The sequence below is a fragment of the Carex rostrata genome, chromosome 27 (genome assembly GCF_964058835.1).
Source record: "Carex rostrata chromosome 27, lpCarRost1.2, whole genome shotgun sequence".
Classification (NCBI taxonomy): domain Eukaryota; kingdom Viridiplantae; phylum Streptophyta; class Magnoliopsida; order Poales; family Cyperaceae; genus Carex; species Carex rostrata.
Window position 1 is genome coordinate 3,609,449 of NC_135944.1, and position 25,109 is coordinate 3,634,557.

General features: G+C 34.1%; 1 protein-coding gene, 1 long non-coding RNA gene and 3 pseudogenes across 2 annotated transcripts; 3 read left to right on the top strand and 2 right to left on the bottom strand.

The window, feature by feature from the left end:
• Positions 1-2,155: 2,155 nt before the first annotated feature.
• On the top strand, positions 2,156-2,650 carry LOC144544973 (SKP1-like protein 11 pseudogene; annotated as a pseudogene).
• A 3,684-nt stretch (positions 2,651-6,334) lies between these two features.
• Positions 6,335-6,874, top strand: LOC144544860 (SKP1-like protein 11 pseudogene; annotated as a pseudogene).
• Positions 6,875-13,765: 6,891 nt separating this feature from the next.
• On the top strand, positions 13,766-14,260 carry LOC144545195 (SKP1-like protein 11 pseudogene; annotated as a pseudogene).
• Positions 14,261-17,162: 2,902 nt separating this feature from the next.
• Positions 17,163-23,376, bottom strand: LOC144545059 (uncharacterized). The gene is made up of 7 exons (XM_078293615.1): positions 23,005-23,376; positions 22,008-22,148; positions 20,788-21,153; positions 19,788-20,033; positions 19,095-19,187; positions 18,175-18,375; positions 17,163-17,714 (listed from the first exon to the last, which is right to left on the bottom strand). Exons 1-7 carry the CDS (start codon positions 23,350-23,352, stop codon positions 17,499-17,501), a joined length of 1,611 nt encoding a protein of 536 aa, XP_078149741.1. The 5' UTR covers positions 23,353-23,376; the 3' UTR covers positions 17,163-17,498.
• On the bottom strand, positions 22,268-22,993 carry LOC144545061 (uncharacterized). The gene is made up of 2 exons (XR_013508379.1): positions 22,689-22,993; positions 22,268-22,629 (listed from the first exon to the last, which is right to left on the bottom strand). It is a non-coding gene; the product is annotated as an uncharacterized LOC144545061 (long non-coding RNA).
• Positions 23,377-25,109: the final 1,733 nt, after the last annotated feature.

Genomic DNA, 25,109 nt, shown 5'->3' on the forward strand with positions numbered 1-25,109 from the left:
TCTTCGAACCTAATACCCGACCTCCTAAAGGCCGTCCACCAAAGTCAAATAATAAGAGAAAGGCGGTAAGTTCTACACGACGAGATCCTTCTGGTTTTGAGTTTGCCGAAGCTTCCCGTCAGTGCGATTCGAGCAAACGACTTGATCATGGAAATCATGCACATGGAGATGCAAGTTTATTTGATTTAAATGTAAGTTCCTATACGTGGGAATAAAATAACAAATAAGCTACATGAACATGTAATAGTTGAATTATCTTAATAGGTTTTATGTTATTTTACTGATTATGAATTTTGCCAATTGGCTTTAATTTGTAACTGATGTTGGATAAGATGTTGGCAGTATTGTTGACTTTAATTTGAATAGGCTTTAGTATGATGTTGGCTTTAATTTGAATTATCTGAATCAATTAGAATTGGCGCAATACCTTTTGTTCATTAAGAATGATATATGTGTTTACATGCACAAATTTTGGCTGTGCATCCATAGCCTATAATAAGTTTTATTTAGAAGTTATTGTGTAGGAAATTCTTCTGAAATCAAGTGTAAGCTCACTTTGTAAATATGTGCTTGCTTCAGAATAGTGCTCATCGCATGAGGAGAACAAGAATAGATGAGATTCCTTATGATTTAGAATATTTTTTAAGTTATAATTTCAATAAACTACAGGGGGTTTTTAGAAAAATGAGAGGCAACATACCACTGGTACGGGAGGCCCTCGTTTTTATAGGCGTTATTTAACTTCCTGTTTGAGTTTTTGGTTTGATTATTTTTGTCTCTTTATGATGGTTTTTGTTTTTTATTTTATTGGTTGTTTAAGTTTCCTCTGGTACCTACTGGTACAAGACAGAAACAATGTTGATGTAAAGATGTTTTCAGTTTAGTTCTAAATATATTTCAATTGGCAATTGCTGCCAATTTTTCAAAAAAAGAAAGAAAAAAGAATAGTGCTCATCTATGATTTTTTTTTATTAAAAATTTAATTTAGTTTTAATTCATCACTTGGTAGCATTCCATTACACGTATTCATCTAGATTGAAAAGGAGTTCCGTATATAAAAATTGAAAAGAAGCTAGGGTATCAAGATAAAAGGCGATCAAGGAAATACTGGTATTTGTTTAGTTGGGAGGAAATAGCAGGAATGAATTTTATTTGGAAATGAAATAAATGCTCAAGGGCTTTAATGATTAAAAAAAATACAGACCAAGGTCGGGGAGAGAAGGAAACTTTTCCTTTTCCTTTTCTACGTTAATTGAAGAAGAGAGTACTGGAAGGGTAAAATTGAAATTTAGTAAAAAAATATTATCTCAGCGCTAGATTTCACAAATGCTGCGTGTAGAATAGCACTCCCCAATATATAATGATAGATTAATGTAAGCAAACATTATGGATTGTCTTCGGTACTAGCGTTATATATATGGAGAGTTAGGATGTCAAATTAAGGGTATCTCACGAAGGAAGAACAGAAATTCTAAAAATAATGGAGAGTGTTATTTTGAACGCTCAAATTAAATTTCAAGGGCAAGATGATTTATTTTTTGTTATACTTGATATGGCTCTATTCAATGCTGTTCTTAATTTTTAGGTTAGGTGATTCTACATAATAATTACAATTTCTTCGAAGGAAGTGTTATAAATTTTTAAACTATGTTATCCGTGTTTTAGTAAACAACAATACTAATTAGCAAAAAAATAGCGAAAAGTAATGTTTTAATCCACATTTATTGACAATGCATTTTTCATAAAAATACGTTGCCACATGAAAATAAGGACATTTACCCAAAATGCCAATAACTAAAATATATTTTTTTTCAACATGCATCAATCTACCCCTATCTCACAGGACATTATTTAATCATGGAAACTCTGTATAAATTACAAGATGTGCACTCAAAATAGCTCTTTAAAAATAAATTTCTGCCAAAAAAAGAAGCTTAAAAAGTGAAAGGTTACATTAAAGTATTGCGTATTAATGAACATATTCAAATATACAAATGACTCATTAGTTCAAAAATGATGAGTTGAAATATAGAACATGTGATTGCTCTTTCGTTTCCTATTTAAGGTTCTCCCAAGATCTGTCTCATCCCTCGTCTCTCTCAAGCACATATTCGTACCATTTGTTTGATTTTCCCTTTTGTTCCCAACAAAAAACATGGCGAACAATGAAGCTAACAAGATGATCACGCTAAGGAGCTTCGACGGGGAATACTTTCTGGTTTCCGAGGCAGTAGCTCTTATGTCTCAATCAATCCGCCATATTATAGAAGACAATGGCACCGAGGGCATCATCCCAGTACCCAACGTCGATGCCAAGGTCCTCTCGATTGTGATTGAATATTGCAAGAAACATGTCATCGGGGAGGCAACTATAGCTGCTGTTGATAGCAATCCGCACATATCAGAGGAGGAACTCAAGAAGTGGGATGAGAACTTCATTGATATTGATATGGATAGGCTTTACGAAATCATCATGACTGCTAATTATCTAGATATCAAGGAGCTACTGAATCTTGCATGCCAAAAAGTGGCCAGCATGATAAAAGGGAAGAGTCCCGAGGAGATTCGTCGTATCTTCAACATCGAAAATGATTTCACTCCAGAGGAGGAAGAGGAGATTCGCCGTGAGAATCAATGGGCTTTTGAGTGATTAGAAATTTCTTATCTCCAACAAAACAATATGCAACCTACTAGCTAGGTTTCCAAAGTCTGTTTCATTACTTATGTTGTTTAGCTTGTGTCTATTCATTTTTTTTTTTTTACAATCAATTATCTGCTCATGACATACGTGTTTAGTCTCATACAAATATATTGTCTCAAAAAAAAATATATACTAAGCTAAAACATTATTCCTAGTTATTTATAGTATACATAATTTTAATAAACTAATTAGTATACACTAAGCTTTAACTGCTTGCACTATTATTGGAGAGAGAAGCAGTCATATACTCACTATTTTAAGATCTAGATGTGTATTTCCCAAAGATGAAAAATAGTTAAGTTACCTAAGTACTTGTTAAATAACTTACTCAAAAGGGTTTTGCAAAATTAGCAAAATATAAATTGATTCATTCGAATATATCTATTTTCATTTATGTGGCATATGCCACAATAGAACGGTTTTTCTTATAGACATTTACATTAATAATTCTTATGTTCATATTTCATTTAAAATTAAATATTGACAAAATATTACCTTAAATTGTTTCTTATTAAGAAACAAATTCAAATATAGGCATGACTCAATGAGTATAAAAATGATCTGTTTAAATATATAACATGTTATTGCTCTTTCGTTTTTCTATTTATGATTATAATACTTTTAGGTAAAAGGCACCTATTGCTTTTAAAAATATGGCAAATAAAAAAATGGCGAACTACGACGTCGACAGTACTTGTTCCAATCAGTAATAAAAACAATCTCCAATCGTCCAAAACGCAGGGTGTTCGTTTATGGACCCATTTGAAAGTCACATGTTAGTTTTATCTGGTTGGTTAATAATAGAATACTAGTATCGTGCCCGTGCGTTGCAACGGGAATATATTATAAGATTGAATATAATATGAAGAGATCTTTTTGTTTGACATTAACACAAAATTAATAAATATAATTTCATTATTTTACAGAATAATATATTATAACTTTTACATAATAATTATTAAATATAAAATTATATATTATATCTTTTTATTTAGACATATAATTATATAATTTCATTATTAGAAGTAGAGTGGGGCAATGGGATACATAGCGTATATTGGTCCGCACTATGAACTGAAATTTTTTTTATTTTAATTGTAATAGTGGATATGAACCGTTCAACATGACCTTCATATAAATGTGTATTTGTAACTAAATTTTATATATTTTTAGAAAATTTTACTATTCGTTTAGATGGGTAAAAAATCACTTAATCTGAAAATTATGGACCATCCAAAAATTCTAAAAATGTAAAATTTAGTTTACAAGTACATATTCATATAGAGACCATGTTGAACGATTCAGATCAATTGTTACAATTTTGAAAATAAAAATATTGGTCCGTAGTACGGACTAATCCGTGCTATACAATATAGCACCATAGCCTCACTCTTTATATAGCTATTTAATTAGTAAATTATACAATATTTTTTACTACTTTATTTAATTAATAGTTTATATATTTTGAAATAATGGTTATAATTTTCCAAGTTCAAATGTACTTGAACCCCAATCATGCCTCACATTCTTAACTTTATTTTCAAAGTTCAAATAACTGGTATGAATTGCTCAACATGTTCTCCATAATAAAATGGTCTTTGAGGTCTTATAATTTTTTTACTAATTTTTTTACTAATTATTTTGATGAGTACAAATAGCTGGTCTTTGAGGTCTTATAATGTTCTCCATAGTTAGTACTTGTTTTAAAATATACAATTTGATCTAAAAGCACATTTTAATTAAATGCCATGTTGAACAATTTAGATTAACTATTTAAAAATTAAGTGTATAATTAATATAAGAAAATAATAATCAAGCATTTTCATCTTACTCTGAAAAAAAAAGACTTCAATTGTTTCATGTTTTAATTTCCTTTAGCCATCTGAGTGTTTCGTTAAATCAAAGTCATAAGGTGAGAGAAAGAATACGACGAGCGAATATATTCAGATAATGTGAAAAGATTATGTGTTGATTATGTAGATATATGCCAAAATTATATTTTTATTGTTTCCTTCTTTATGTATTGTACACAAATTGAACTGTCAACTAAAAATGACAAACAATCATTTCTAAAAACTCTCTCACCTCAACACTACATGAGCCAAAGCATTGCGGTTAAAATTCACACCCTCTATCAGACTATCAGCACAAGATTTTTTTTTTAATGTAAACATCAACATTATAATTATGCTATTCATTTATTCACAAAGATACAATAGATCTAAACAAAATTCGAAAATATATGATTGTTTCCATTTTCATTATCAAAAATATAGAGATAGAGGAAAAATTAAATGAAAGAAATGAAAAAATAAGGAAATAATCTAATTGCATGAATCAAATATAGCTGTAAGAAGAAATAAGGAAATTTTAATTATGACAAACCATGTAACAGTCTATGTGGCGATTATGTTTTTAATTAAATTTAGACTTCTACACATAAAATAGATATATTTAATCAAAAGAAGACAGATTATGTGATTGAAGGGATTCAATTCGAAAATTCATCTTTCAATCTTAGTCATTGGCGGATCAGGACAACTACGTGCATAATATAAGAATAGAGATGAGAGACATGTACGACAGACATCGGACCCAAATCACTTTGATGCTTATTGTGAACCGTTGGATTCCATTCATGATCCAAGCTGGTTGCTTCAATATTCGTACGAGCTGCTATAATATTAGTGTGAATCAAGCATGTGCGGATTCTAATCATAATAAGAAAGTTTTTAGTCCACCGTTCTATAAATTCTAATCATAATATATATCAAGTTCTCGTACATTAACACTATTATATATTGATGTCCAAATTATAATAAATTTTACAAATTTTACACCACCAGTGGAAGCCCAATATTTACATCAACTCAAAGCCCAATGCTATTCAGGCAGAGTCCGGATCACCTCAAATATGATACATCTGATGTAATAGTGAATTATATAAATTTGATACACGATAAAACTATATATATGTTTATAGCTACTTTAGTTTTTAAAATTTTCTTAACTTGATTATAAATACATTATGATATTAGAGGTAGTAACTAATATGGATAGATCTTAATCCTTGTAATATTCGTAATCAGATATTTTAATTCACTACTACTAAATTTGTGACGTCCTGGGTAATAAATAAGTTAGGTTAAACTTGATTAAAATTAAACCTCCATTTATATGTGCTCCGCTCATATATATTAAGCAATATCTTTTTTAGAGCAATGTTTTTACGAGCTATGTTATATTAGGAAACGACTAAATTAGTTTTCTACTTTTAATGTGTTTGTATAACTATATAATACTTTATCTTTGCATTTTGTTACCAAAAAAAAAAAAAAAAAAACTACGTTTCTTTCCTCCTTTTAAATCACAAAAAAAAAAATTCGACAAGACTACATTAGTTAGCCATTTTCTCCGGAAGGTCAAGACGTATCATATCTTTAGCAAGAGGTTTATATTAAACCCACTCTTCTTTAATTTATATTATTTGTTTAGGCATATGAAATCTTAGGAGATTTTCATCTTCTAGATATTAATTCTCATTTTACATCACTTTTGTTTTTCTTCTTGTTACTTTGGCTTTCTTTATAGGGAAAAAAATTAAGAGGCTCTTATTTGTATCCAATAGAAAATATGGCAAACAATGAAGTTGAGGAGATGATCATGGTAACGAGCTTTGACGAGGAAGACTTTTTTTATGAGGAATTAGCTCTTATGCCTCAATCAATCCGCCATATTATAGAAGACAATAGCGCAAAGGGCATTATCCCAGAACCCAACATCAGTCCCAAGATCTTCTTAATGGCGATTGAGTATTGCAATAAACATGCAGCTGCTGATTATGGCAATCCGCGTAAATCAAATGAGGAACTCAAGAAATGGAAAGAACTCAATAAGTGGGATGAGAAATTCCTTGATATTGATCTATCTAGCCTTTACGAAATCATCTTGGCCACTAATTATTTGAATATTGAGGGGCTACTGAATCTGGCATGGAAAAAAGTGTTCAACATGATCAGAGGGAAGAGTCCCGAGGAGATTCGTTGGATCTTCAACATAGGAAAAGAGTTCACTCCAGAGGAAGAAGAGAAAATTCGCCGTGAAAATGAATGGGCTTGTGAGAGAATAGTAAATGGTTATCTCCAACAAAATAATATGTCATCTATTAGTTAGTTTTCAAAAGTCAATTTCATTACTTATATTAATTGGTTGTTGTGCCCCCTTTTTGTTATTACAAGCAATTATCTGTGAATTTCATTTGTGTTTAGTCTCTTACCAATATACTCTCCGAATAGACTAATTATATTAGGCAAACACATTACTTGTAGTAATTAATATACATAATTTTAATAAAATAATTAGTTTTCGGTTAGGTTTTTCTGCATGCATTAATATTGGAGAGAAAAGAAGTCAAATACTCATTATTTTAAGGCGTTGTGCTAGACATGTATTTGCCGAAGATGAATAAACAGCTTTCCTCTATTTTGATTCATTCGAATATACCATTCGAATATATCTATATTAATAGAAGCATGATGGATGCAACATAGTATTGATAAATGAAGTTAGTTCTCGTACATGAACACTATGATATATTAATATCCAAATTATAATAAATTTTACAAATATTTAAACAATTACTTAATCACTACGTTTTTAAATTGTTGGATCCACAACCCGTTACTTGGTCAAAAAAACCATCAATCTAGACCAAATAAACACATCCAAAAAGCTTGAAACACAAGTCATCCAACACAATTGAGTATGATGTATTGTTTCCTGTTACAGTTGATTTTACTAAAAATGACATACATACAGCATGACTAGCAGAATGCGTGCGACATCTTTATTAAGTGAAATTGCAAAAATAATTGTACTAAAAGAACCATAAACAAATTAGAGAAGTCTTATATTAGCTAATTAAATAATATTTATATGAATGTTAGATGTATAACTGACGCAAAGCGGTCCCGATACGATCTTGCCCGTTAAGCTCACGTAGTCGGTTTAATGGTAGTAGAGAAGAGTTTTACCAATTGACACAAAATGGTCCCGAATCTATCTTGCCCGATAAGCTCAAGAACTCGGTTTATTGGTAATAAAAAAAAAAATCACAGAGCTCAAACAAAGCAAACACAATTTCATATATAACTTCACTCCCTTACAACTTTCATATCCCAATCTATTTATAGCCTACACGTTACTTAACCCTTAAGAGAAAATTTAAATGCTAGTTAATTAAAACAAAACCAAAAACCCAAAATAATTAAATACTAATTTTAGTAAACCAACAAAAGTTTTTATTCTCTTCAGAACCTATGTGTGCATGGTCATAATAATTTAATTGCTTCATGACTCTTGAAGACCACCCATGCATGCATCCAATTGAATTATGGAGACTCCTAATTTCAAGACTCTTTGAAGACCGGCCATCCAAATATCCATTCAGTCAACACAATTGTAACTCAACAAAAGTATTAAATTTAACAAAACCCCTTTATGTGGATCAAATTTCAAGTTGCACATAATTTCTTGATCAGCTTGGTTTTGATGTGACCATCATCTGTATCCGAGTCTGAATCGGAAACCATCTCGGAACACAACCCGAATACCATATCGGGTTGGTAACTTGGGTACCATCTCGGGACGCAGCTCGGATACCATCTCGGAATGGCAACTCGGACTTGTCTTCGAGACGCACTGCGTCAAACTCCTCGGGTTGACGAAAGCTTGACCTCAAGCTTGTATTTTTGCCTCGATTTTGGGTTTTCTTCTTCTTATCTTTATAGACTTCTTTGTAGTTGTACACAAAAACACTTTCGGGTTCAACCCTTGTGACAACAAGTAACACTACTCGGATTCGTATACTGTTGGAAACTTGTATTGTTACTATTTGTGCGGTCTGTGAACAACTCTTCCAACTAACTGAATAGTCACGGTTGAATTTTCGAATACCGTCATAACCTGCAGATTTTTTTGGGAAGAACTTACTCGGGCAGAACATCGAGAAGATTTTTCGGGTACTGGTATAACCCGCTGACTCTGCTGTGGAACCCGACTGCGAGAATGGATCATTGTAGTTGGACCTTATGACATCATTGTTGGTCGAACACAAAAGTTTAGATGGCAGCAATAGATCAGCTTTGACCTCCAATTTTGTCTCGAAATTCTTTGTCAAAGTGTTTACGTCGTCTTCTTCATCGGGCTCATGACTTTCTTCAACCATGACAAGCCTATCAACAAGCTCTTCCGGTTGTTCTAGGTGCTCTTCCATTGGAGTGGTTGTCATTTGGTTTGGGGGTGGGTTGTTGTGATTGAGGGTCGAACTGTTATGTTGTTGGTGGTTTTCATTGGAACTGAGGCTATCAAAAAACTCATCCGGCTGTTCTGGGCGCTCTTCCATTGGAGTGGTTGCTTTTTTGTCTGTGACCTGCTTGGAACATGTGCTCGGTGGGATGTGGTGCTGGTGTCGAGCATCTTCATCACATGAGACCAATGATTTGCTGCCGTGAAAGGGGTTGATCTCTTCATCTACTCCATTGAAATTTTCTCCTTTTGAACCGTAAGGCAAATGATTGAGGATTTTGGGATAGTTATCTCTCTGTTGGAGGTGAGAAGAAGGAGAAATAATATTATTGGAGATATTGTATCGGTGTTGAGGAGAAATGTTGTTGTAGCTCGGTGGTGAGGAGAGATGTTGGTGGTTGTTTTGATTGTTGGTGAGAGCAAGGCGTTCAACAAGATTAATGATCAGTTGCATGGTTTTGGCATGGTTTTGTTGCATACGATCGAGAATAGTGAGAAGGTTAGGATCGGCCATGGTGTTGGCGATAGGTGGGAATAGCGTGAGGTTTTGTTGATGGAGGTGGTTGTCGAATTTGGCGGTTGGTGGTGATATAACTTCACGCAAGCATGAAGGTGGTTGTCGAATTTGGCGGTTGGTGGTGATACAACTTCACGCAAGCATGAAGGTGGTTGTCGAATTTGGCGGTTGATGATGAAACAACTTCACGCAAGCGTAAAGGTTGTTGTCGAACCTCGCTCTGATACCAATTGACGCAAAGCGGTCCCGTTACGATCTTGCCCGTTAAGCTCACGTACCGGTTTAGTAGTAAATAGAGGAGAAAATAGAGATAAACACTCAAGTCACAAGTAAAACACACAATAAACTTTTTTATTTAATATTCAACTTCCTCTTCCAACGGAAGTTCAAGTACATATATAAAGTAAAACAAAATTAAATGGTTTCATAGGAAATGCAAACTTTTAAATACTATTAATTCTAATTTTTAGTAAAACAATAAACGTTTAATGCTTATCAAATCCATGCAGTCAAAGCAATAAAATTGCACTCCTTGGAAGACCGTCCATGCACCATGCAGTCAAAGTATTAAATATGATCTCCTTAGAGGACCACCCTTATGCAAACATCCATGCAGTCAAAGAAATTCTTCAATTTTAATAAAACCCCGTGCCATTAAAGATTAGCCCTTGATTGGATTGGATTTGATGTGGCCATCGTTTACGCACTGCGTCAAGCTCCCCGGGTTGATTGAAGCTTGACCTCAAGCTTACGTTTTCAAAGTAATGCCCAAACTTGCATTTTATCGAATCCTTTTTTTCTTTGTAGAACTCTTTGAAACAATACAAATTCAGATGAAGTACTATTAAATCTATGTTGATCTCCGAATTGGGTTTTCTGCACACGTGTTTTGTTCGATTTGGGGCACAAACATAGATCGAAGTTAAATTGCCATGTTTCCGCTGCACCACTCTTGAAATCAACGAAATAGAACCAGTTTCAATCATTAATGGTTTTGATTTGGTTTCTTTGCTGAGTAGGGCATTCTCAAAATTCAAGGTAGACACAAGAGTGTTGTTGACAAAAAATCTTGCATTTTCTGGTTTGAAAATTGGTTGCAAGAATGGATCATTGTAGTTGTATCTCAAGACCTCTATAGACGAAGCATTTCCAACATTACTTGAAAGCACCGATAAATCACCAGCAAAGTTTTCATCGAAGTTAGAAGAGTTCTCAAAGAAATCCATTTTTGTCTTGGGTTCATCCGTTAAGGTGTTGACATTATCTTCATTATTAGGCTCTTGAATTTCTTCAACCGCAACAAGCCTATCGATAAGTTCATTCGACATCTCTAGGTGCTCTTCCACTAGAGTGGTTGTCTTTTGGTCTGTGACCTGTTGGGAACATGTGCTCGGTGGGGTGTGGTGTTGGGAACATGTGCTCGGTGGGGTGTGGTGTTGATGTCGATCATCTTCGTCACATGCCTCCAATGATTTATTGTTGTAGAATGGATTGACCTCTTCATTTTCTCTTTTCAAATTTTCTTCTTTTGAACCACAAGGTAAACAGTTGAGGTATTTGAAAGAGTTGTCTCTCCGTAGGAGGTGAGGAGAAGGAGCAACAATATTGCTGGAGATTTTGTAATGGTGGTGGTGAGGAGAATTGTTGGTGTAGCTTGTAGAGTCGTGCCTCGGCTGACGGTCACGATTCTCACTTTGTCGGTAGTTAAGAGGTAAGAACTCACGAGTCATCTCATGCTTCAAATCGAACCAATTGTTGAGAGGGGGATGGCCGTCGAGGTAGCAGCGAAATTTATATGACTGCCACCATGCTGCTGCCCTATCTCGTAGCCGTATTGTCACCAACGGAACTCGCTTGTCGAGAGGGACTTTCTTTAACTCAAAGAATTTTTCCACGGTATTGGTCCAATCAAGAAATACCTCGGGTTTGAGGCTTCCGGAAAAATCTGGAATTTCAACACGTGGTCCGCCATCCCACATTGGTTCTCGGTTATGCGGACACTCATCGTTGTTATGATGAGGATTTTGTGGATTGTTATCTCTCTGTTGGAGGTGAGAAGAAGGAGAAATAATATTATTGGAGATATTGTATCGGTGTTGAGGAGAAATGTTGTTGTAGCTCGGTGGTGAGGAGAGATGTTGGTGGTTGTTTTGATTGTTGGTGAGAGCAAGGCGTTCAACAAGATTAATGATCAGTTGCATGGTTTTGGCATGGTTTTGTTGCATACGATCGAGAATAGTGAGAAGGTTAGGATCGGCCATGGTGTTGGCGATAGGTGGGAATAGCGTGAGGTTTTGTTGATGGAGGTGGTTGTCGAATTTGGCGGTTGGTGGTGATATAACTTCACGCAAGCATGAAGGTGGTTGTCGAATTTGGCGGTTGGTGGTGATACAACTTCACGCAAGCATGAAGGTGGTTGTCGAATTTGGCGGTTGATGATGAAACAACTTCACGCAAGCGTAAAGGTTGTTGTCGAACCTCGCTCTGATACCAATTGACGCAAAATGGTCCCGAATCTATCTTGCCCGATAAGCTCAAGAACTCGGTTTATTGGTAATAAAAAAAAAAATCACAGAGCTCAAACAAAGCAAACACAATTTCATATATAACTTCACTCCCTTACAACTTTCATATCCCAATCTATTTATAGCCTACACGTTACTTAACCCTTAAGAGAAAATTTAAATGCTAGTTAATTAAAACAAAACCAAAAACCCAAAATAATTAAATACTAATTTTAGTAAACCAACAAAAGTTTTTATTCTCTTCAGAACCTATGCGTGCATGGTCATAATAATTTAATTGCTTCATGACTCTTGAAGACCACCCATGCATGCATCCAATTGAATTATGGAGACTCCTAATTTCAAGACTCTTTGAAGACCGGCCATCCAAATATCCATTCAGTCAACACAATTGTAACTCAACAAAAGTATTAAATTTAACAAAACCCCTTTATGTGGATCAAATTTCAAGTTGCACATAATTTCTTGATCAGCTTGGTTTTGATGTGACCATCATCTGTATCCGAGTCTGAATCGGAAACCATCTCGGAACACAACCCGAATACCATATCGGGTTGGTAACTTGGGTACCATCTCGGGACGCAGCTCGGATACCATCTCGGAATGGCAACTCGGACTTGTCTTCGAGACGCACTGCGTCAATAACATGTAACAAAAGTTGACAGCATTTCAAACAAACTTTTAAAATTCTGAGAATAAGTGTGATTCTATGCAGTCTATATTTGACTAATGTAATTAAAATGATATCTAATTGCATATAAATTTTGTTACTCAAGATATTACGTAATTAGCCAAAATTTAAAGTCCTGATTAAGGATTTGTACACCAGAGGTCAGAGTCATAACAAGTAGCCAACCTGCCCGAGCCCTTGGAGTTAAATTCAGGCAAGAAGTTCGTGTATTGTACAAAATAATTACTAATAAATCAACAAACAGGAGCACTGTAGAATGATAGATTAATGTAAGCAAACATTATGGGTTGTCTTCGGTACTACCCTTATAAGGGGAGTTGGGTTGTCAAATTAAGGGTATCTCATAAAGGAAGTACTGACATTCTAAAAATAATGGAGAGTGTTATTTTGAACGCTCAAAGTAAATTTTGAGCGCAAGATGATTTATTTTATGATATACTTGATATGACCCTATTCAATACTCATCTTAATTTTTAGGTTAGGTGATTTTGCATAATAATTACAGTTTTTTTAAAGGTGTTATGCGTGTTTTAGTAAAAAACAATACTAATTAGCAAAAAAACTAGCGAAAAGTAATGTTTTAATCCACATTTATTGACAATGCATTTTTCATAAAAATACGTTGTCACATGAAAATAAGGACATTTACCCAAAATGCCAATAACTAAAATATTTTTTTTTCAATATGCATGAATCTACCCCTATCTCACAGGACATTATTTAATCATGGAAACTCTGTATAAATTACAAGATGTGCACTCAAAATAGCTCTTTAAAAATAAATTTCTGCCAAAAAAAAGAAGCTTAAAAAGTGAAAGGTTACATTAAAGTACTGCATATTAAAGAACATATTCAAATATACAAATGACTCATTAGTTCAAAAATGATGAGTTGAAATATAGAACATGTGATTGCTCTTTCGTTTCTTATTTAAGGTTCTCCCAAGATCTGTCTCATCCCTCGTCTCTCTCAAGCACATATTCGTACCATTTGTTTGATTTTCCCTTTTGTTCCCAACGAAAAACATGGCAAACAATGAAGCTAACAAGATGATCACGCTAAGGAGCTTCGATGGGGAATACTTTCTAGTTTCCGAGGCAGTAGCTCTTATGTCTCAATCAATCCGCCATATTATAGAAGACAATGGCACTGAGGGTATCATCCCAGTACCCAACGTCGATGCCAAGGTCCTCTCGATTGTGATTGAATATTGCAAGAAACATGTCATCGGGGAGGCAACTATAGCTGCTGATGATAGCAATCCGCACATATCAGAGGAGGAACTCAAGAAGTGGGATGAGAACTTCATTGATATTGATATGGATAGGCTTTACGAAATCATCATGGCTGCTAATTATCTAGATATCAAGGAGCTACTGAATCTTGCATGCCAAAAAGTGGCCAACATGATAAAAGGGAAGAGTCCCGAGGAGATTCGTCGTATCTTCAATATCGAAAATGATTTCACTCCAGAGGAGGAAGAGGAGATTCGCCGTGAAAATCAATGGGCTTTTGAGTGATTAGAAATTTCTTATCTCCAACAAAACAATATGTAGCCTACTAGCTAGGTTTCCAATCAATTATCTGCTCATTACATTCGTCTTTAGTCTCACACAAATATATTGTCTGAAAAAAAAAATACTGAGCTAACACATTATTCCTAGTTATTTATTAGTATACATAATTTTAATAAATTAATTAGTATACGGTAAGCTTTACTGCATGCACTCTTATTAGAGAGAGAAGCAGTCATATACTCGCTATTTTAATTTGTTTATACTAATAAAATTGATAATCTCATGATCCATATTTTTTGAATTAAAATGTTGAATTGTCAAGGCCGTCTATGTCGTGACATAAAAATTAGTATAATGATTGTACAACTTGTGCAATATAAAAGGATTGTGAAGTTTTCTTGGTCAATTTCTTATATATGTATAGATCACAGCAACAATAATTCTAATTATATAGATGTCATGTTACATAATTATAGAGTTGTACTATCTTTAATCATTGTGTTATATGTTTCTGCTGAGAATTATATTAACAGTATTTATGGATCTAATTATTAAGAGGGATATTATTAATTTATTGATGGAAATTTTGTAATGCGCGCCCAAAATATCTCTTTAAAAATAAACCGGCTAGAACAAAAATTAAAATACAAAATATTACATTAAATTGTTTCTTATTAAGAAACAAATTCAAATATAGACATGACTCAATTAATGAGTATAAAAATGATCAGTTTAAATAAAGAACATGTTATTGCTCTTTCATTTTTTTCTATTTAGGATTATATTACTTTTAGGTAAAAGCGCACTTACTGCTTTTAAAAACATGGCAAATAAAAAAATGGCAAACTACGACGTCGACAGTACTTGTTCTAATCAGTAATAAAAACAAGAGGAGGGTTCAAATGCCTCTATGTTTTTGTGCCTCCATCATGCCTCCATCTCTCTCCATCATTTTCAAAGTTCAAACAGTTGATCCAAACCGCTCAACCTAACCTCCATACTAAAATATGTTTGGAGACCAAATTTTATATTTTTAGGAATTTGTTTACTATTTTTTTAGATAGGTACAAAAATACTGTTTTTAGATGGTTCAGATTTACTGATTTTGTACCTATCTAAAAAAATAGTACAAAAATTCCTAAAAATATAAAATTTGGTCTCCGAACATATTTTAGTATGGAGGTTAGGTTGAGCGATTCGGATCGACTGTTTGAACTTTGAAAATGATAGAGACAAATAGAGGCATGATGGAGGCACAAAAACATGGAGGCATTTGAACCCTCCTCTAAAAACAATCTCCAATTATGCTACAGACTCGACCTCGTCCAAAACGCAGGGTGTGCGTTTATAGACCCATTTGAAAGTCACATGTTAGTTTTATCTAGGTTAATAGTAGAATATGGGAGCGAGACAGGCATCGGACCCAAATCACTTTGATGCTCATTGTGAACCGTTGGATTCCATTCATGATCCATGCCGGTTGCTTCAATATTTGTACGAGCTGCTATAATATTAGTGTGAATCAAGCATATAATATTAGTTTTTAGTCCACCGTTCTATAAAATTCTAATCATAATATATATTAAGTTCTCGTACATGAACACTATGATATATTGATGTTCACATTATGATAAATTTTACAAAGATATAAACAACTATCAATACGCGCGTTTTAAAATTGCAGGATCCATAACCCGTTTACTCGGACCAAATACCATCAATCTACACCAAATTAACACATCCAAAAAATTTGAAAGATAAATCATCCAATACAATTGAGTATGATGTATATATATTGTTGCTGTTACAGTTGATTTTAGATGGGCACCTAACCATTAATTTTTTTTTACTGAAAATAGCATACATACACTACTAAGAAAAAGTAATGATGCTAGATTTGAAGTTCAATTGTCTTAGTTAGTGATACTTTTGATATGTGCTCGTTTGTATAGGATGGAGTTTCAGGAGCAAGTCTTTGCTTAAATATCCTATCTAAACAAAATATTTGAGGCTGGTTTGGGCTTCATTAATGGGCTTTGATTCACACCACCAGTGGAAGCCCAATCTATATTACATCGACTCAAAGCCCAGTTAAGATGATATGAATGCCATTTAGGCAAAGTCTGGATAGGTGGGTTTCTTTTTTTCCCAAGGTGGTGTTTGGTTTGGCGCTATAAATCATTCTAGGAAATATGAGCATTCCAGGGAGTGTCATGCCAAGAAATATCATTTCATGGAATGCGCTATTATCACGTTTGGTTCACGCATATCTATGACTTTCAACATTGCAGAAGATATATGATTACAATGTTTGAAAAGTATAGATATTTTTTAGTTGAAATTCATAGGCATAATTTCATTCACTAATGTAAAATTACATTAAGATTCATCTGCAAATTACATACTGGTAAAGAAATTACATCAAGTACATCAGAAAAGGTAGAAACTGTAAAACACCAGAAATCCTATCTCCTACTCCAGAATTTCTCAGATGATCAGAAAGCGTTCTAATTTATTCAATTTAGACACTAAAATTGGGGAACAGAAGTCAGGAGAGAGAGCAAACCTCTGTAATTGGAGAAGAGAATTCAGAGACAGAGTGGAGTGGAGAAGACCCTAACCCTATCTGCTTGGTTTGAGAAAATAATCGGAGAAAAAAAAAGGGAAAATGTTTCAGTGAGAAAAATAAGAAACCGCGAGCTATCCATGGAGCAGGAATGAAGAAAATCCATGTCATGGGAATCGTAATAGCCAGGCAATCGCAATTACCATGTCTATTCCTTTCTTGTTTTGCCAAACACGGTAATGGAATCTCTATGCCAGGGAATTATCTTTCAAAAGCGCACAACGGGTCGATAAATGACCCCATCTCTTTTATTTTTACAAACTATAAAATAGCAAACCAGATAAAACAGCACTTAATTAAAATTGTCTAATCTCACATTACTACAGCAGCATATAGTTATTCCAGCTGATTAAGCATAATATTGTGAGACAAAATATACATAGAAAAATACACAACATATTCAGCCCTCCCCATTCCTAACCCTAATAGAAATATGTACATAACTACAACTAATACCTAATCCAAGCTTAAATTCACTTGGAGAAGCCCCAATACGGAGTTAAAAAATGAGCCCTGGGACGTGTCCATTATCGGTTCGAACTGGAGGGGATAGCACTAGCTACTAATGGAAAGGATTAAATGTACTAACTTATTTTATCACATTTTTTACAAAATCTAGCAATAGTCGTCTCGAGAGTAGTCTGGGGGCAGCGAAGCACATTTTTCATTCATGTGTGGATATGGTTCCATAGTGTTGTAATCTGGCAATTCCATCCTGTATTTCCCCAATATTTGACAATATGACATTTTTACGGTATCGTCCTTGTTGCACCAGTCGGGTAGCCGAGTCATGTTGTTTTCAAAGAAATTCAGAGAGTATGCATCTTTAATCTATGAAAATTCAAAACAACAATCATTGTTAGTGTCAACCTTAACAGGGAATTATTTCTTTAGTCCCAAAAAAAAAGAAAAGTTCATCAAGAAAGGGGTTGATGTTCTCTCTTTTTTTTTTCTTTTTTTTAATTTACAAATTTAGCAAGGTACCAAAAATTTGGTTCGGCACACTCCCACCCTGTACCGAATCAGGTATAGCTAGGGGTGTGCCAAATTAAATATTCCCTTTTTCTGATCTCCTGTGCCTGATGTGCTGTGAAAATGTCACAGGACGTGTACCGAAAATTTGGTACTGTACTTTCTAAATTTGGAAGGAAAAAAAATAAAAAACATCATTCCATTGCATTAAAAAACTATTTTTTATTTGCAAAAAAATAAAATTCTTCAACTGGGTGGGTTCTATTTCGGACAAAAGAACAGACTGGAATGCTTATTTTGAAGATGTAAGTGCACTTACGGTGAACTCAGTTGCTTGTATGGAGCTGGTAATTGGGTCGAAAAGACCAGCCACTTTGTACATTTCAAGTATGAATACAACACATGAAGTTGACTTGCCATCACTGTAAACCCAATCGTCCTTTTCGGGGATAGTTAGCAATTTATCAAAAGATATTCCCCTTCTCTCTGACTCTACTATTACATCTGGCAAATCAAGACCCTGCTCATATCAAAATAAGGGATAACAGTGAAATTGTGTTTCTACAAGGATAATGTTTCGTAGCTGAGATCACACTAAACTGCTCATGCCTCTCCTATCATATATACTGCAACAAGAGTGAGGCTACGGTACTATGCATAGCGCACACTGGTCCATACTATGGCTCCATATCTCCATTTCTGAAGTCCAATGATCCAAACCGCTTAACATGATTTCTATATGAAAATGTACTTGGAGACCAAATTTTATATTTTTCAGAATTTTTTATGATTCTTTTTAGATAGGTAGAAAATCACTAGATCGATTCTGGACCACTGAAAATTAGTGATTTTCTACCTATCTAAAAAATAGTTAACAAATTCTAAAAAATATAAGATTGTCCCCATGTACATTTTCATATGAAAATCATGTTAAGTGGTTCCGATTGACCATTTGAGCAAAAATATGAAGCCATCATACGGACCAATCTGCGCTATGCATAGTACCATAGCCTCACTCTTGCAACAACAATAGAAAAATGTAGGTGCTGTTTAGCATTTTTTTTTTCAGCAGCAAAAATGAAGTAAATTGGGTACTTCACATCTATTGCAAGGGCAATGTAATATATTTCCCACATTTTCTAGAAGTGTGCAAATTATTAAACAGTTTGTGAGGAGTATATAAATATGATTTCACATGATTTTCTAAAATAATGCAATTAATGGATAAGGAGATCAGACCGAGGTATTAAGTCTCTTATTAAGGGCTTCATTCCACATATTAGCCGCATATGCTGGTTGAATGTGACTCCACATAGTCATAACTGAAGCAACCTACATCATATCCCATAAATACATTAACTCTAACAATGCAAATAGAAAGCAAAAACTCTCATATGCCCCTTTCAAAATCCTTAAAACTCATATGTACCCTCAATTTACTTTCTTGTTGTAGCCAAAAAATGCAATATTTGCCACTATTCAAGGGAAATAAATCCATTAGTTCTCATAAAGTACCCTCAATTTACTATCTTCCTACTGTAGCAAACAAAAAATGGAATATTTGCTATACTATTCAACAGAAATAAATCCAATAATGAATTAAAATTTCACAAAGTTAATAAACGAACATACCACATGAGCATCCAAAGGAGGGGGCTAGTTCTCACTAACAGTATGCTACATGAATTTTATTTTTCCTTAAATAAAGGGTAAAATGGGTATTTTATAAATTTAAAATGAGTTTTAATAGAAAAGACACCAAAATGGGTAAATCTGTGAGTTTAACACATTTAAAAGGGTAACTATGATATTATGAATTGCAGAGGGATAATAATTACGAAGTTTTTGAGGGGTATAAACGTACCATAAATACATTAACTATAATGTCATCAGATTCCATAAATACATCAACTATAAAGTTAATAAACGTACCACATGAGCATCCAAAGGAGGGGGGTAGTTATCACTTATAGTATCTATCCAGCTAAAAATCATGTTGTGATAGCCATACGGGTAACCCGACATTCTTTTCGCATACTCCCATGCGGCAGTTTCATTGAATTTCTTTCGCATATCAGGGTGGAGAGGTAATAATGCAATATGTGGGTCCGAGTCGTCTTGTGTTAGTTCATACTCCCACCATTCTTCCCAGGGCATCACCACTATTATATCCTCACCCTGTGTTTAAATTCGGTAAAAGAAACAAATCAGAAAACATCGCATTTTCTCAGGTCATTACAAGTACACTTATTATACTAAATTTCCTTCAAATCCGCTCAATAACACAAACCCTACCCAAATTTGTCACTCCAATTTAAATCCAGCAAAAAAACAGATTCATAGCACCTAAGGTAACAGAATATTTTGTTTAGATCCGGTCCGTCCGATTAGAATTTGCACGAATATTGAAAGGGCCCTGTGCATTCCACCTCGGGCCGGATTGACCCGGATTCTGATTGGATGGTCCAGATTTAAATAGAAATATTCTGTTATCTCAGAGGATATGGACACGCAAAAACTGACCTGACAAAAAATATCACAAAACAAAACACCAAATCTCTCCACTACCTCAGAAGATTTGCTACTTGTATTTTGTGTGGCTACAGTTTATTCAAGTTCCACTATCACACTAAAAAATGTGTGCTTCTCAGCATGTTTATTTGGATTTTCCTCAATAAATCCAACCCAAGTACAACAATTCACATCCTCTGAGATAATCTCAAACTTTCGAGTTAATCTGTGGAAAATCTGGACCGTTCAAATCCTTTCTGCACGAAACTCAAAGCACAATCATATTGAACCCCCCTTGAAAATTTGGCCTGGCTTTAGATTAACTAAAAATTTGAACAAACTCACTAGTCCACCCCCCCCCCCCCCCCCTCCACCTCACCTCGACCAAAAAAAATAATAATAAATTATATATAACTTTAACCTCTTCATTCTCATGCCCTGATTCACCAATCCAGAGCTTTCCATCAGAATCCTTCAAACAAACCGCAGTATGGCCCGCATATGCACCAGTGACCCACTTCTCAAGTGATTCAAACCCGCCCCACCGGCCTTTGATCTTAGAAATAGCCAAGAAATCGCCAGAATGCATATCATCTGGGTTCAACTCTGACACCCACGGTTCCGGCCTCTTTTCAAACGTGGCCCCCATGTGCTTTTCCAAGAAGGCGAGGTTTGAACTCTCACCCCAGCCTGTGTTGCTGAATAAAGGAAATACGTCCCACATTGCTTTTAATGTGCCAAGCATTCCGGATTGCATAAGGAATACTGATACACCGTTGTGTTTCACCTATATAAAAAAATTTAAGAAAATGATGCATTAAAATTAAAGAACATATTAATATGATAATCACCTTTACTTGTATACAGGCAGAGGGTTTGACTACAATATTAGCTTCATTTCTAGGAGTAATAAATCCGGTTTTATACCAAATTCATATCACTTGAGTTAACTCAATTTATGTCTAGATCCGGACCATCCGATCTGTTTCAGCACGGATATTAAAGGATCCCCATGCATTCCACCTCGGGTAGGATCAGATGGTCTGGATCTAAACTAAAAATTTGAGTTACTTCAGAGGATCCAGACCCATTGATACCTACTAATATGCAGTCATAATATCACAATTGCCTAAAGATTCTTTCCTTTTCCCCATGTATGGAGACAAAAAAAAATAAAAAATTGGAGTTTATTTGTATACAAAAATAGGCTTGATGGGTACTTTCCGAGTATTATAGGGTTTTGCTGATTCTGACATTACACGTAGTTTCCTGATTTATGAAATATGCATGGTTTTAATATTCTAAAATATCCAACAAAACATTTTTTGACAGTTTCGTGTTAGATATTTCTCCTTCTTTTTCTTTTTTATACATGAATATTGACAAACTCAAGTTTGCTTAGAATATATACATTTAAATGTTTTCTGATATTACACGTAGTTTCCTGATTTACAGAATATGCATGGCAATTTGATATTCGAAAATAACCAAAGAATTTTTTTATGAAACAATAACTTTCGTGTTAGATATTTCTCCATTTTTTTCTTTTTTTCTAATACATGAATTTTGATAAACTCATCTTTGCTTAGAATATCAATAAATACATTTAGGTCATAGCAAAGGTAGAGGAAATATACTTACAAATTCGTACTCTTTCTGGTTGACCCACTCTTTAAAATTGAGTGTGTGCTCTCGAGAGATGAAGTAGTAATCCCATGTAAATTGGTAAGGAGTTGCAAACACATACAAATCCATGCATGTCCAGCTATGAGCATTGCTCACCTACACAAATAAGTAAATAATTATACACATTAATTGACCAAAAAGGACGTGCCATCAAAAACTTCTTGTATAAAGCAATGATAAGTTGTTGCAAAGTTGTAGAAAGAATAGAAATTACATTTTTCTTTTTCTTTTCTTTTTTGAAAAAAGGCATATAGATGCCCGTTTAATTGAATCATGAAACTGAAACTTACAAATTAAACTTTGAACCTAACTATATCTATTGTAAATCCCCCCAGCCTATCACAAAACAGTTGGAAAATTTTGGCAGCACAGAGAGACCCGCTTGCTTGATATAACAGTCAACTTCTGTCTTGACTGTACCAGTAATCGGTACATACACCGGATTCCTAGATAAGTCAAACTTCTGTCTTGACTGTACCAGTAAATCTGTACAGACACCCGATTCCTAGATAATTCAACTTCTGTTTTGACTGTACCAGTAAATCAGTACAAACACCCGATTCCTAGATAAGTCAAACTTCTGTCTTGACTGTACCAGTAAATCGGTACAGACACCCAATTCCTAGATAAGTCAACTTCTGTCTTGTCTGTACCAGTAAATCGGTACAGACACCCGACTCCTAGATAAGTCACCTTCAGAGTAGACCCCAAAACTCAACTTACCAAAGATAATTATGATTGTACTTGAAATGATACTAGAAAGACCAATTTCACTAATTCACACCAAATTCAACATAAATTCAACTATATTTCAGAATAAACAAACCCGCTATTTTTTACCTAATTACTAAACATAAGAGGTCCAAACAACAAAATCACCCCAACCCAGAACCCAATTAACAAAACCCAAACAAAATCACTCATAAATAGATTCAATTTCAGAAAAAATTACTTTGATATGAAGCTTCCCACCGCCAAACTTGCTCTCACTTTCATTATGAAACTCAAGCCACGCCTCATTCTCATAAAAGCAAGCGCCTTTCCATTGAATCCTATTTTCCGACGAAGCAACGGACCCAACAAACGATGGCAACAGGTCAACGGCGCTGTTGAGAGATTTAAGGATGGGGAGAGAGATTCCATGGGGAAGAAAAGGAAGCAAGTCGATTGGTCGAAAGGGGGTCTTAAGAAGAAAACGCGAAAGATTGGTGCTTTGTGGGGAGAAGAGAAAGAGAGAGGAGAGAAAGAGAAGAGAGAAGAACAGAGAGATGAGAAGAAGCGGTGAAGTAGGTTTCTTCATTGGATTTGTTTAGGAAATGATGAGAGGGGAAGAGAACTGAGATACTAAAATGGTGAACACAAATTGCAATTTGGTACTCGGAAAAACTTAAAATTAGACCTTCGTAGTTTATAGCATGACGCATGTACACAATCAAATTTAGTTTCTCTTCAGGATAGGGGTGTTCATTGAGTCTGATTTAATCAGTTTTAAATTGAACCTTCTTGGGTTGTTGATCAAGGCTTTCTTAAGCCTCCTTAAGACTAAAAGAACATTATTTAGCTTTGTTAGTCGCTTAATTTTGCCGAACACCGGTTCCTTAGCACGGATTAAGATTACCTCCTTTAGCTTCCTTTTACCCGGATCTTAAGGCACCTCTACCCCTTCCTTTAGCCTCCTTAGCTATCACTCACGGATTAAGAAAACCGAACATCGGTTCCTTAAGCTTCCTTAAGACTTAATCCTAACTATAATTAAGAGGTGTTGCCGAACAGCCCCAAAGATTTCGGAATCAACAGTTTGATTTTTCAATTTTTTTTAAAAAAACAGGTTTAATTGTTTGATTCGGTTCGGTTCAGAAATTTTGATACATAATGGATCGAACTAGTTGAAAATTTTAAACCCGACTAAACCAAATATTTAAAAAAGAATCTCAAATTGCAAAATAATGTGTATTGTTTGATTTGGTTTAAAACTTCTTAGACTGAACCAAACCAAATTATTAAATCTATCTTAAAATAAATTAAAAAATTAACAAAAAAAAATGTTTGTTTTTATGATTAATTTTTTTATTTCGGCTCAGTTCAACTGAACAAATCTAAAATTTAGTTAGGTTTGTTCAGTTCAGTTTTAATTCGGTTCATAAGTTTATTTTGATCAGTTTGATTGTATTCTTTAAAATAGTATAAAAATTTAGTTTACCTATTTTATTTTGGTTTTAATCAAACCGAATTGTTGAATTAAAATAATGCAGAGCAAAAAATAGAAACTAAATTAACTAAAGAAAATTTAGTTCTCCTCAGGGAATGTAAATCAATAAAATAGGAAAAAGAAACAAAAAGTAGATAATTTATATTTTCTAATGAATCTAAAAATAATATATTAAATATAGAATGCATTGACCCAAGTAAAAAATCATAAGTGTAGTTTAGAAATAGATCTCCATTTTAATTGGAGCATACATAAAATTAAGCAATAAATGTTATTTTACAAATTTTACAATTTTAAAAATACATTCCCAATTGGCTATATAAGTTTTCTATTACCTATATTGCATTGAACACAAAGCAAAGATCACACATGGCTCTATAATTTCATATTTCATATATGAAATTGGTATATTTTTTAGGGTCGAAAGTAAAAAAGTACCAAAGCTTAGATGAGTCTTCAGAGAGTATACATTGCCTACACGCATCTACGGTGGACCAACGATATAGTCTCTGTTTTTTTTTCTTTTTTTCTTTTCAATTAAATAATCATTTGGAAAAAAACAATATGTGCGAATATACTCTCAGTCTACCATGAACGCGTATCCTCTGCGTTAACTCAAAAAGAATTCAAAATCTCAACCGTATGATTTTAAACCAAGCCAATCTAGCTCCTACTTATGATACAAGAAGCTCTTTAATATTAGCACAAATTTAGTTTGCACGAATCTTAAAATAAATTGGATGGTCAAGATTCATTAACTCAAAAGATTCCCTTTTGAGTTAATGCAGAGGATACGAATTCGTCTACCAAATACTGCTGGAATTGTCAACGGTTGGAGCACTTTGTGA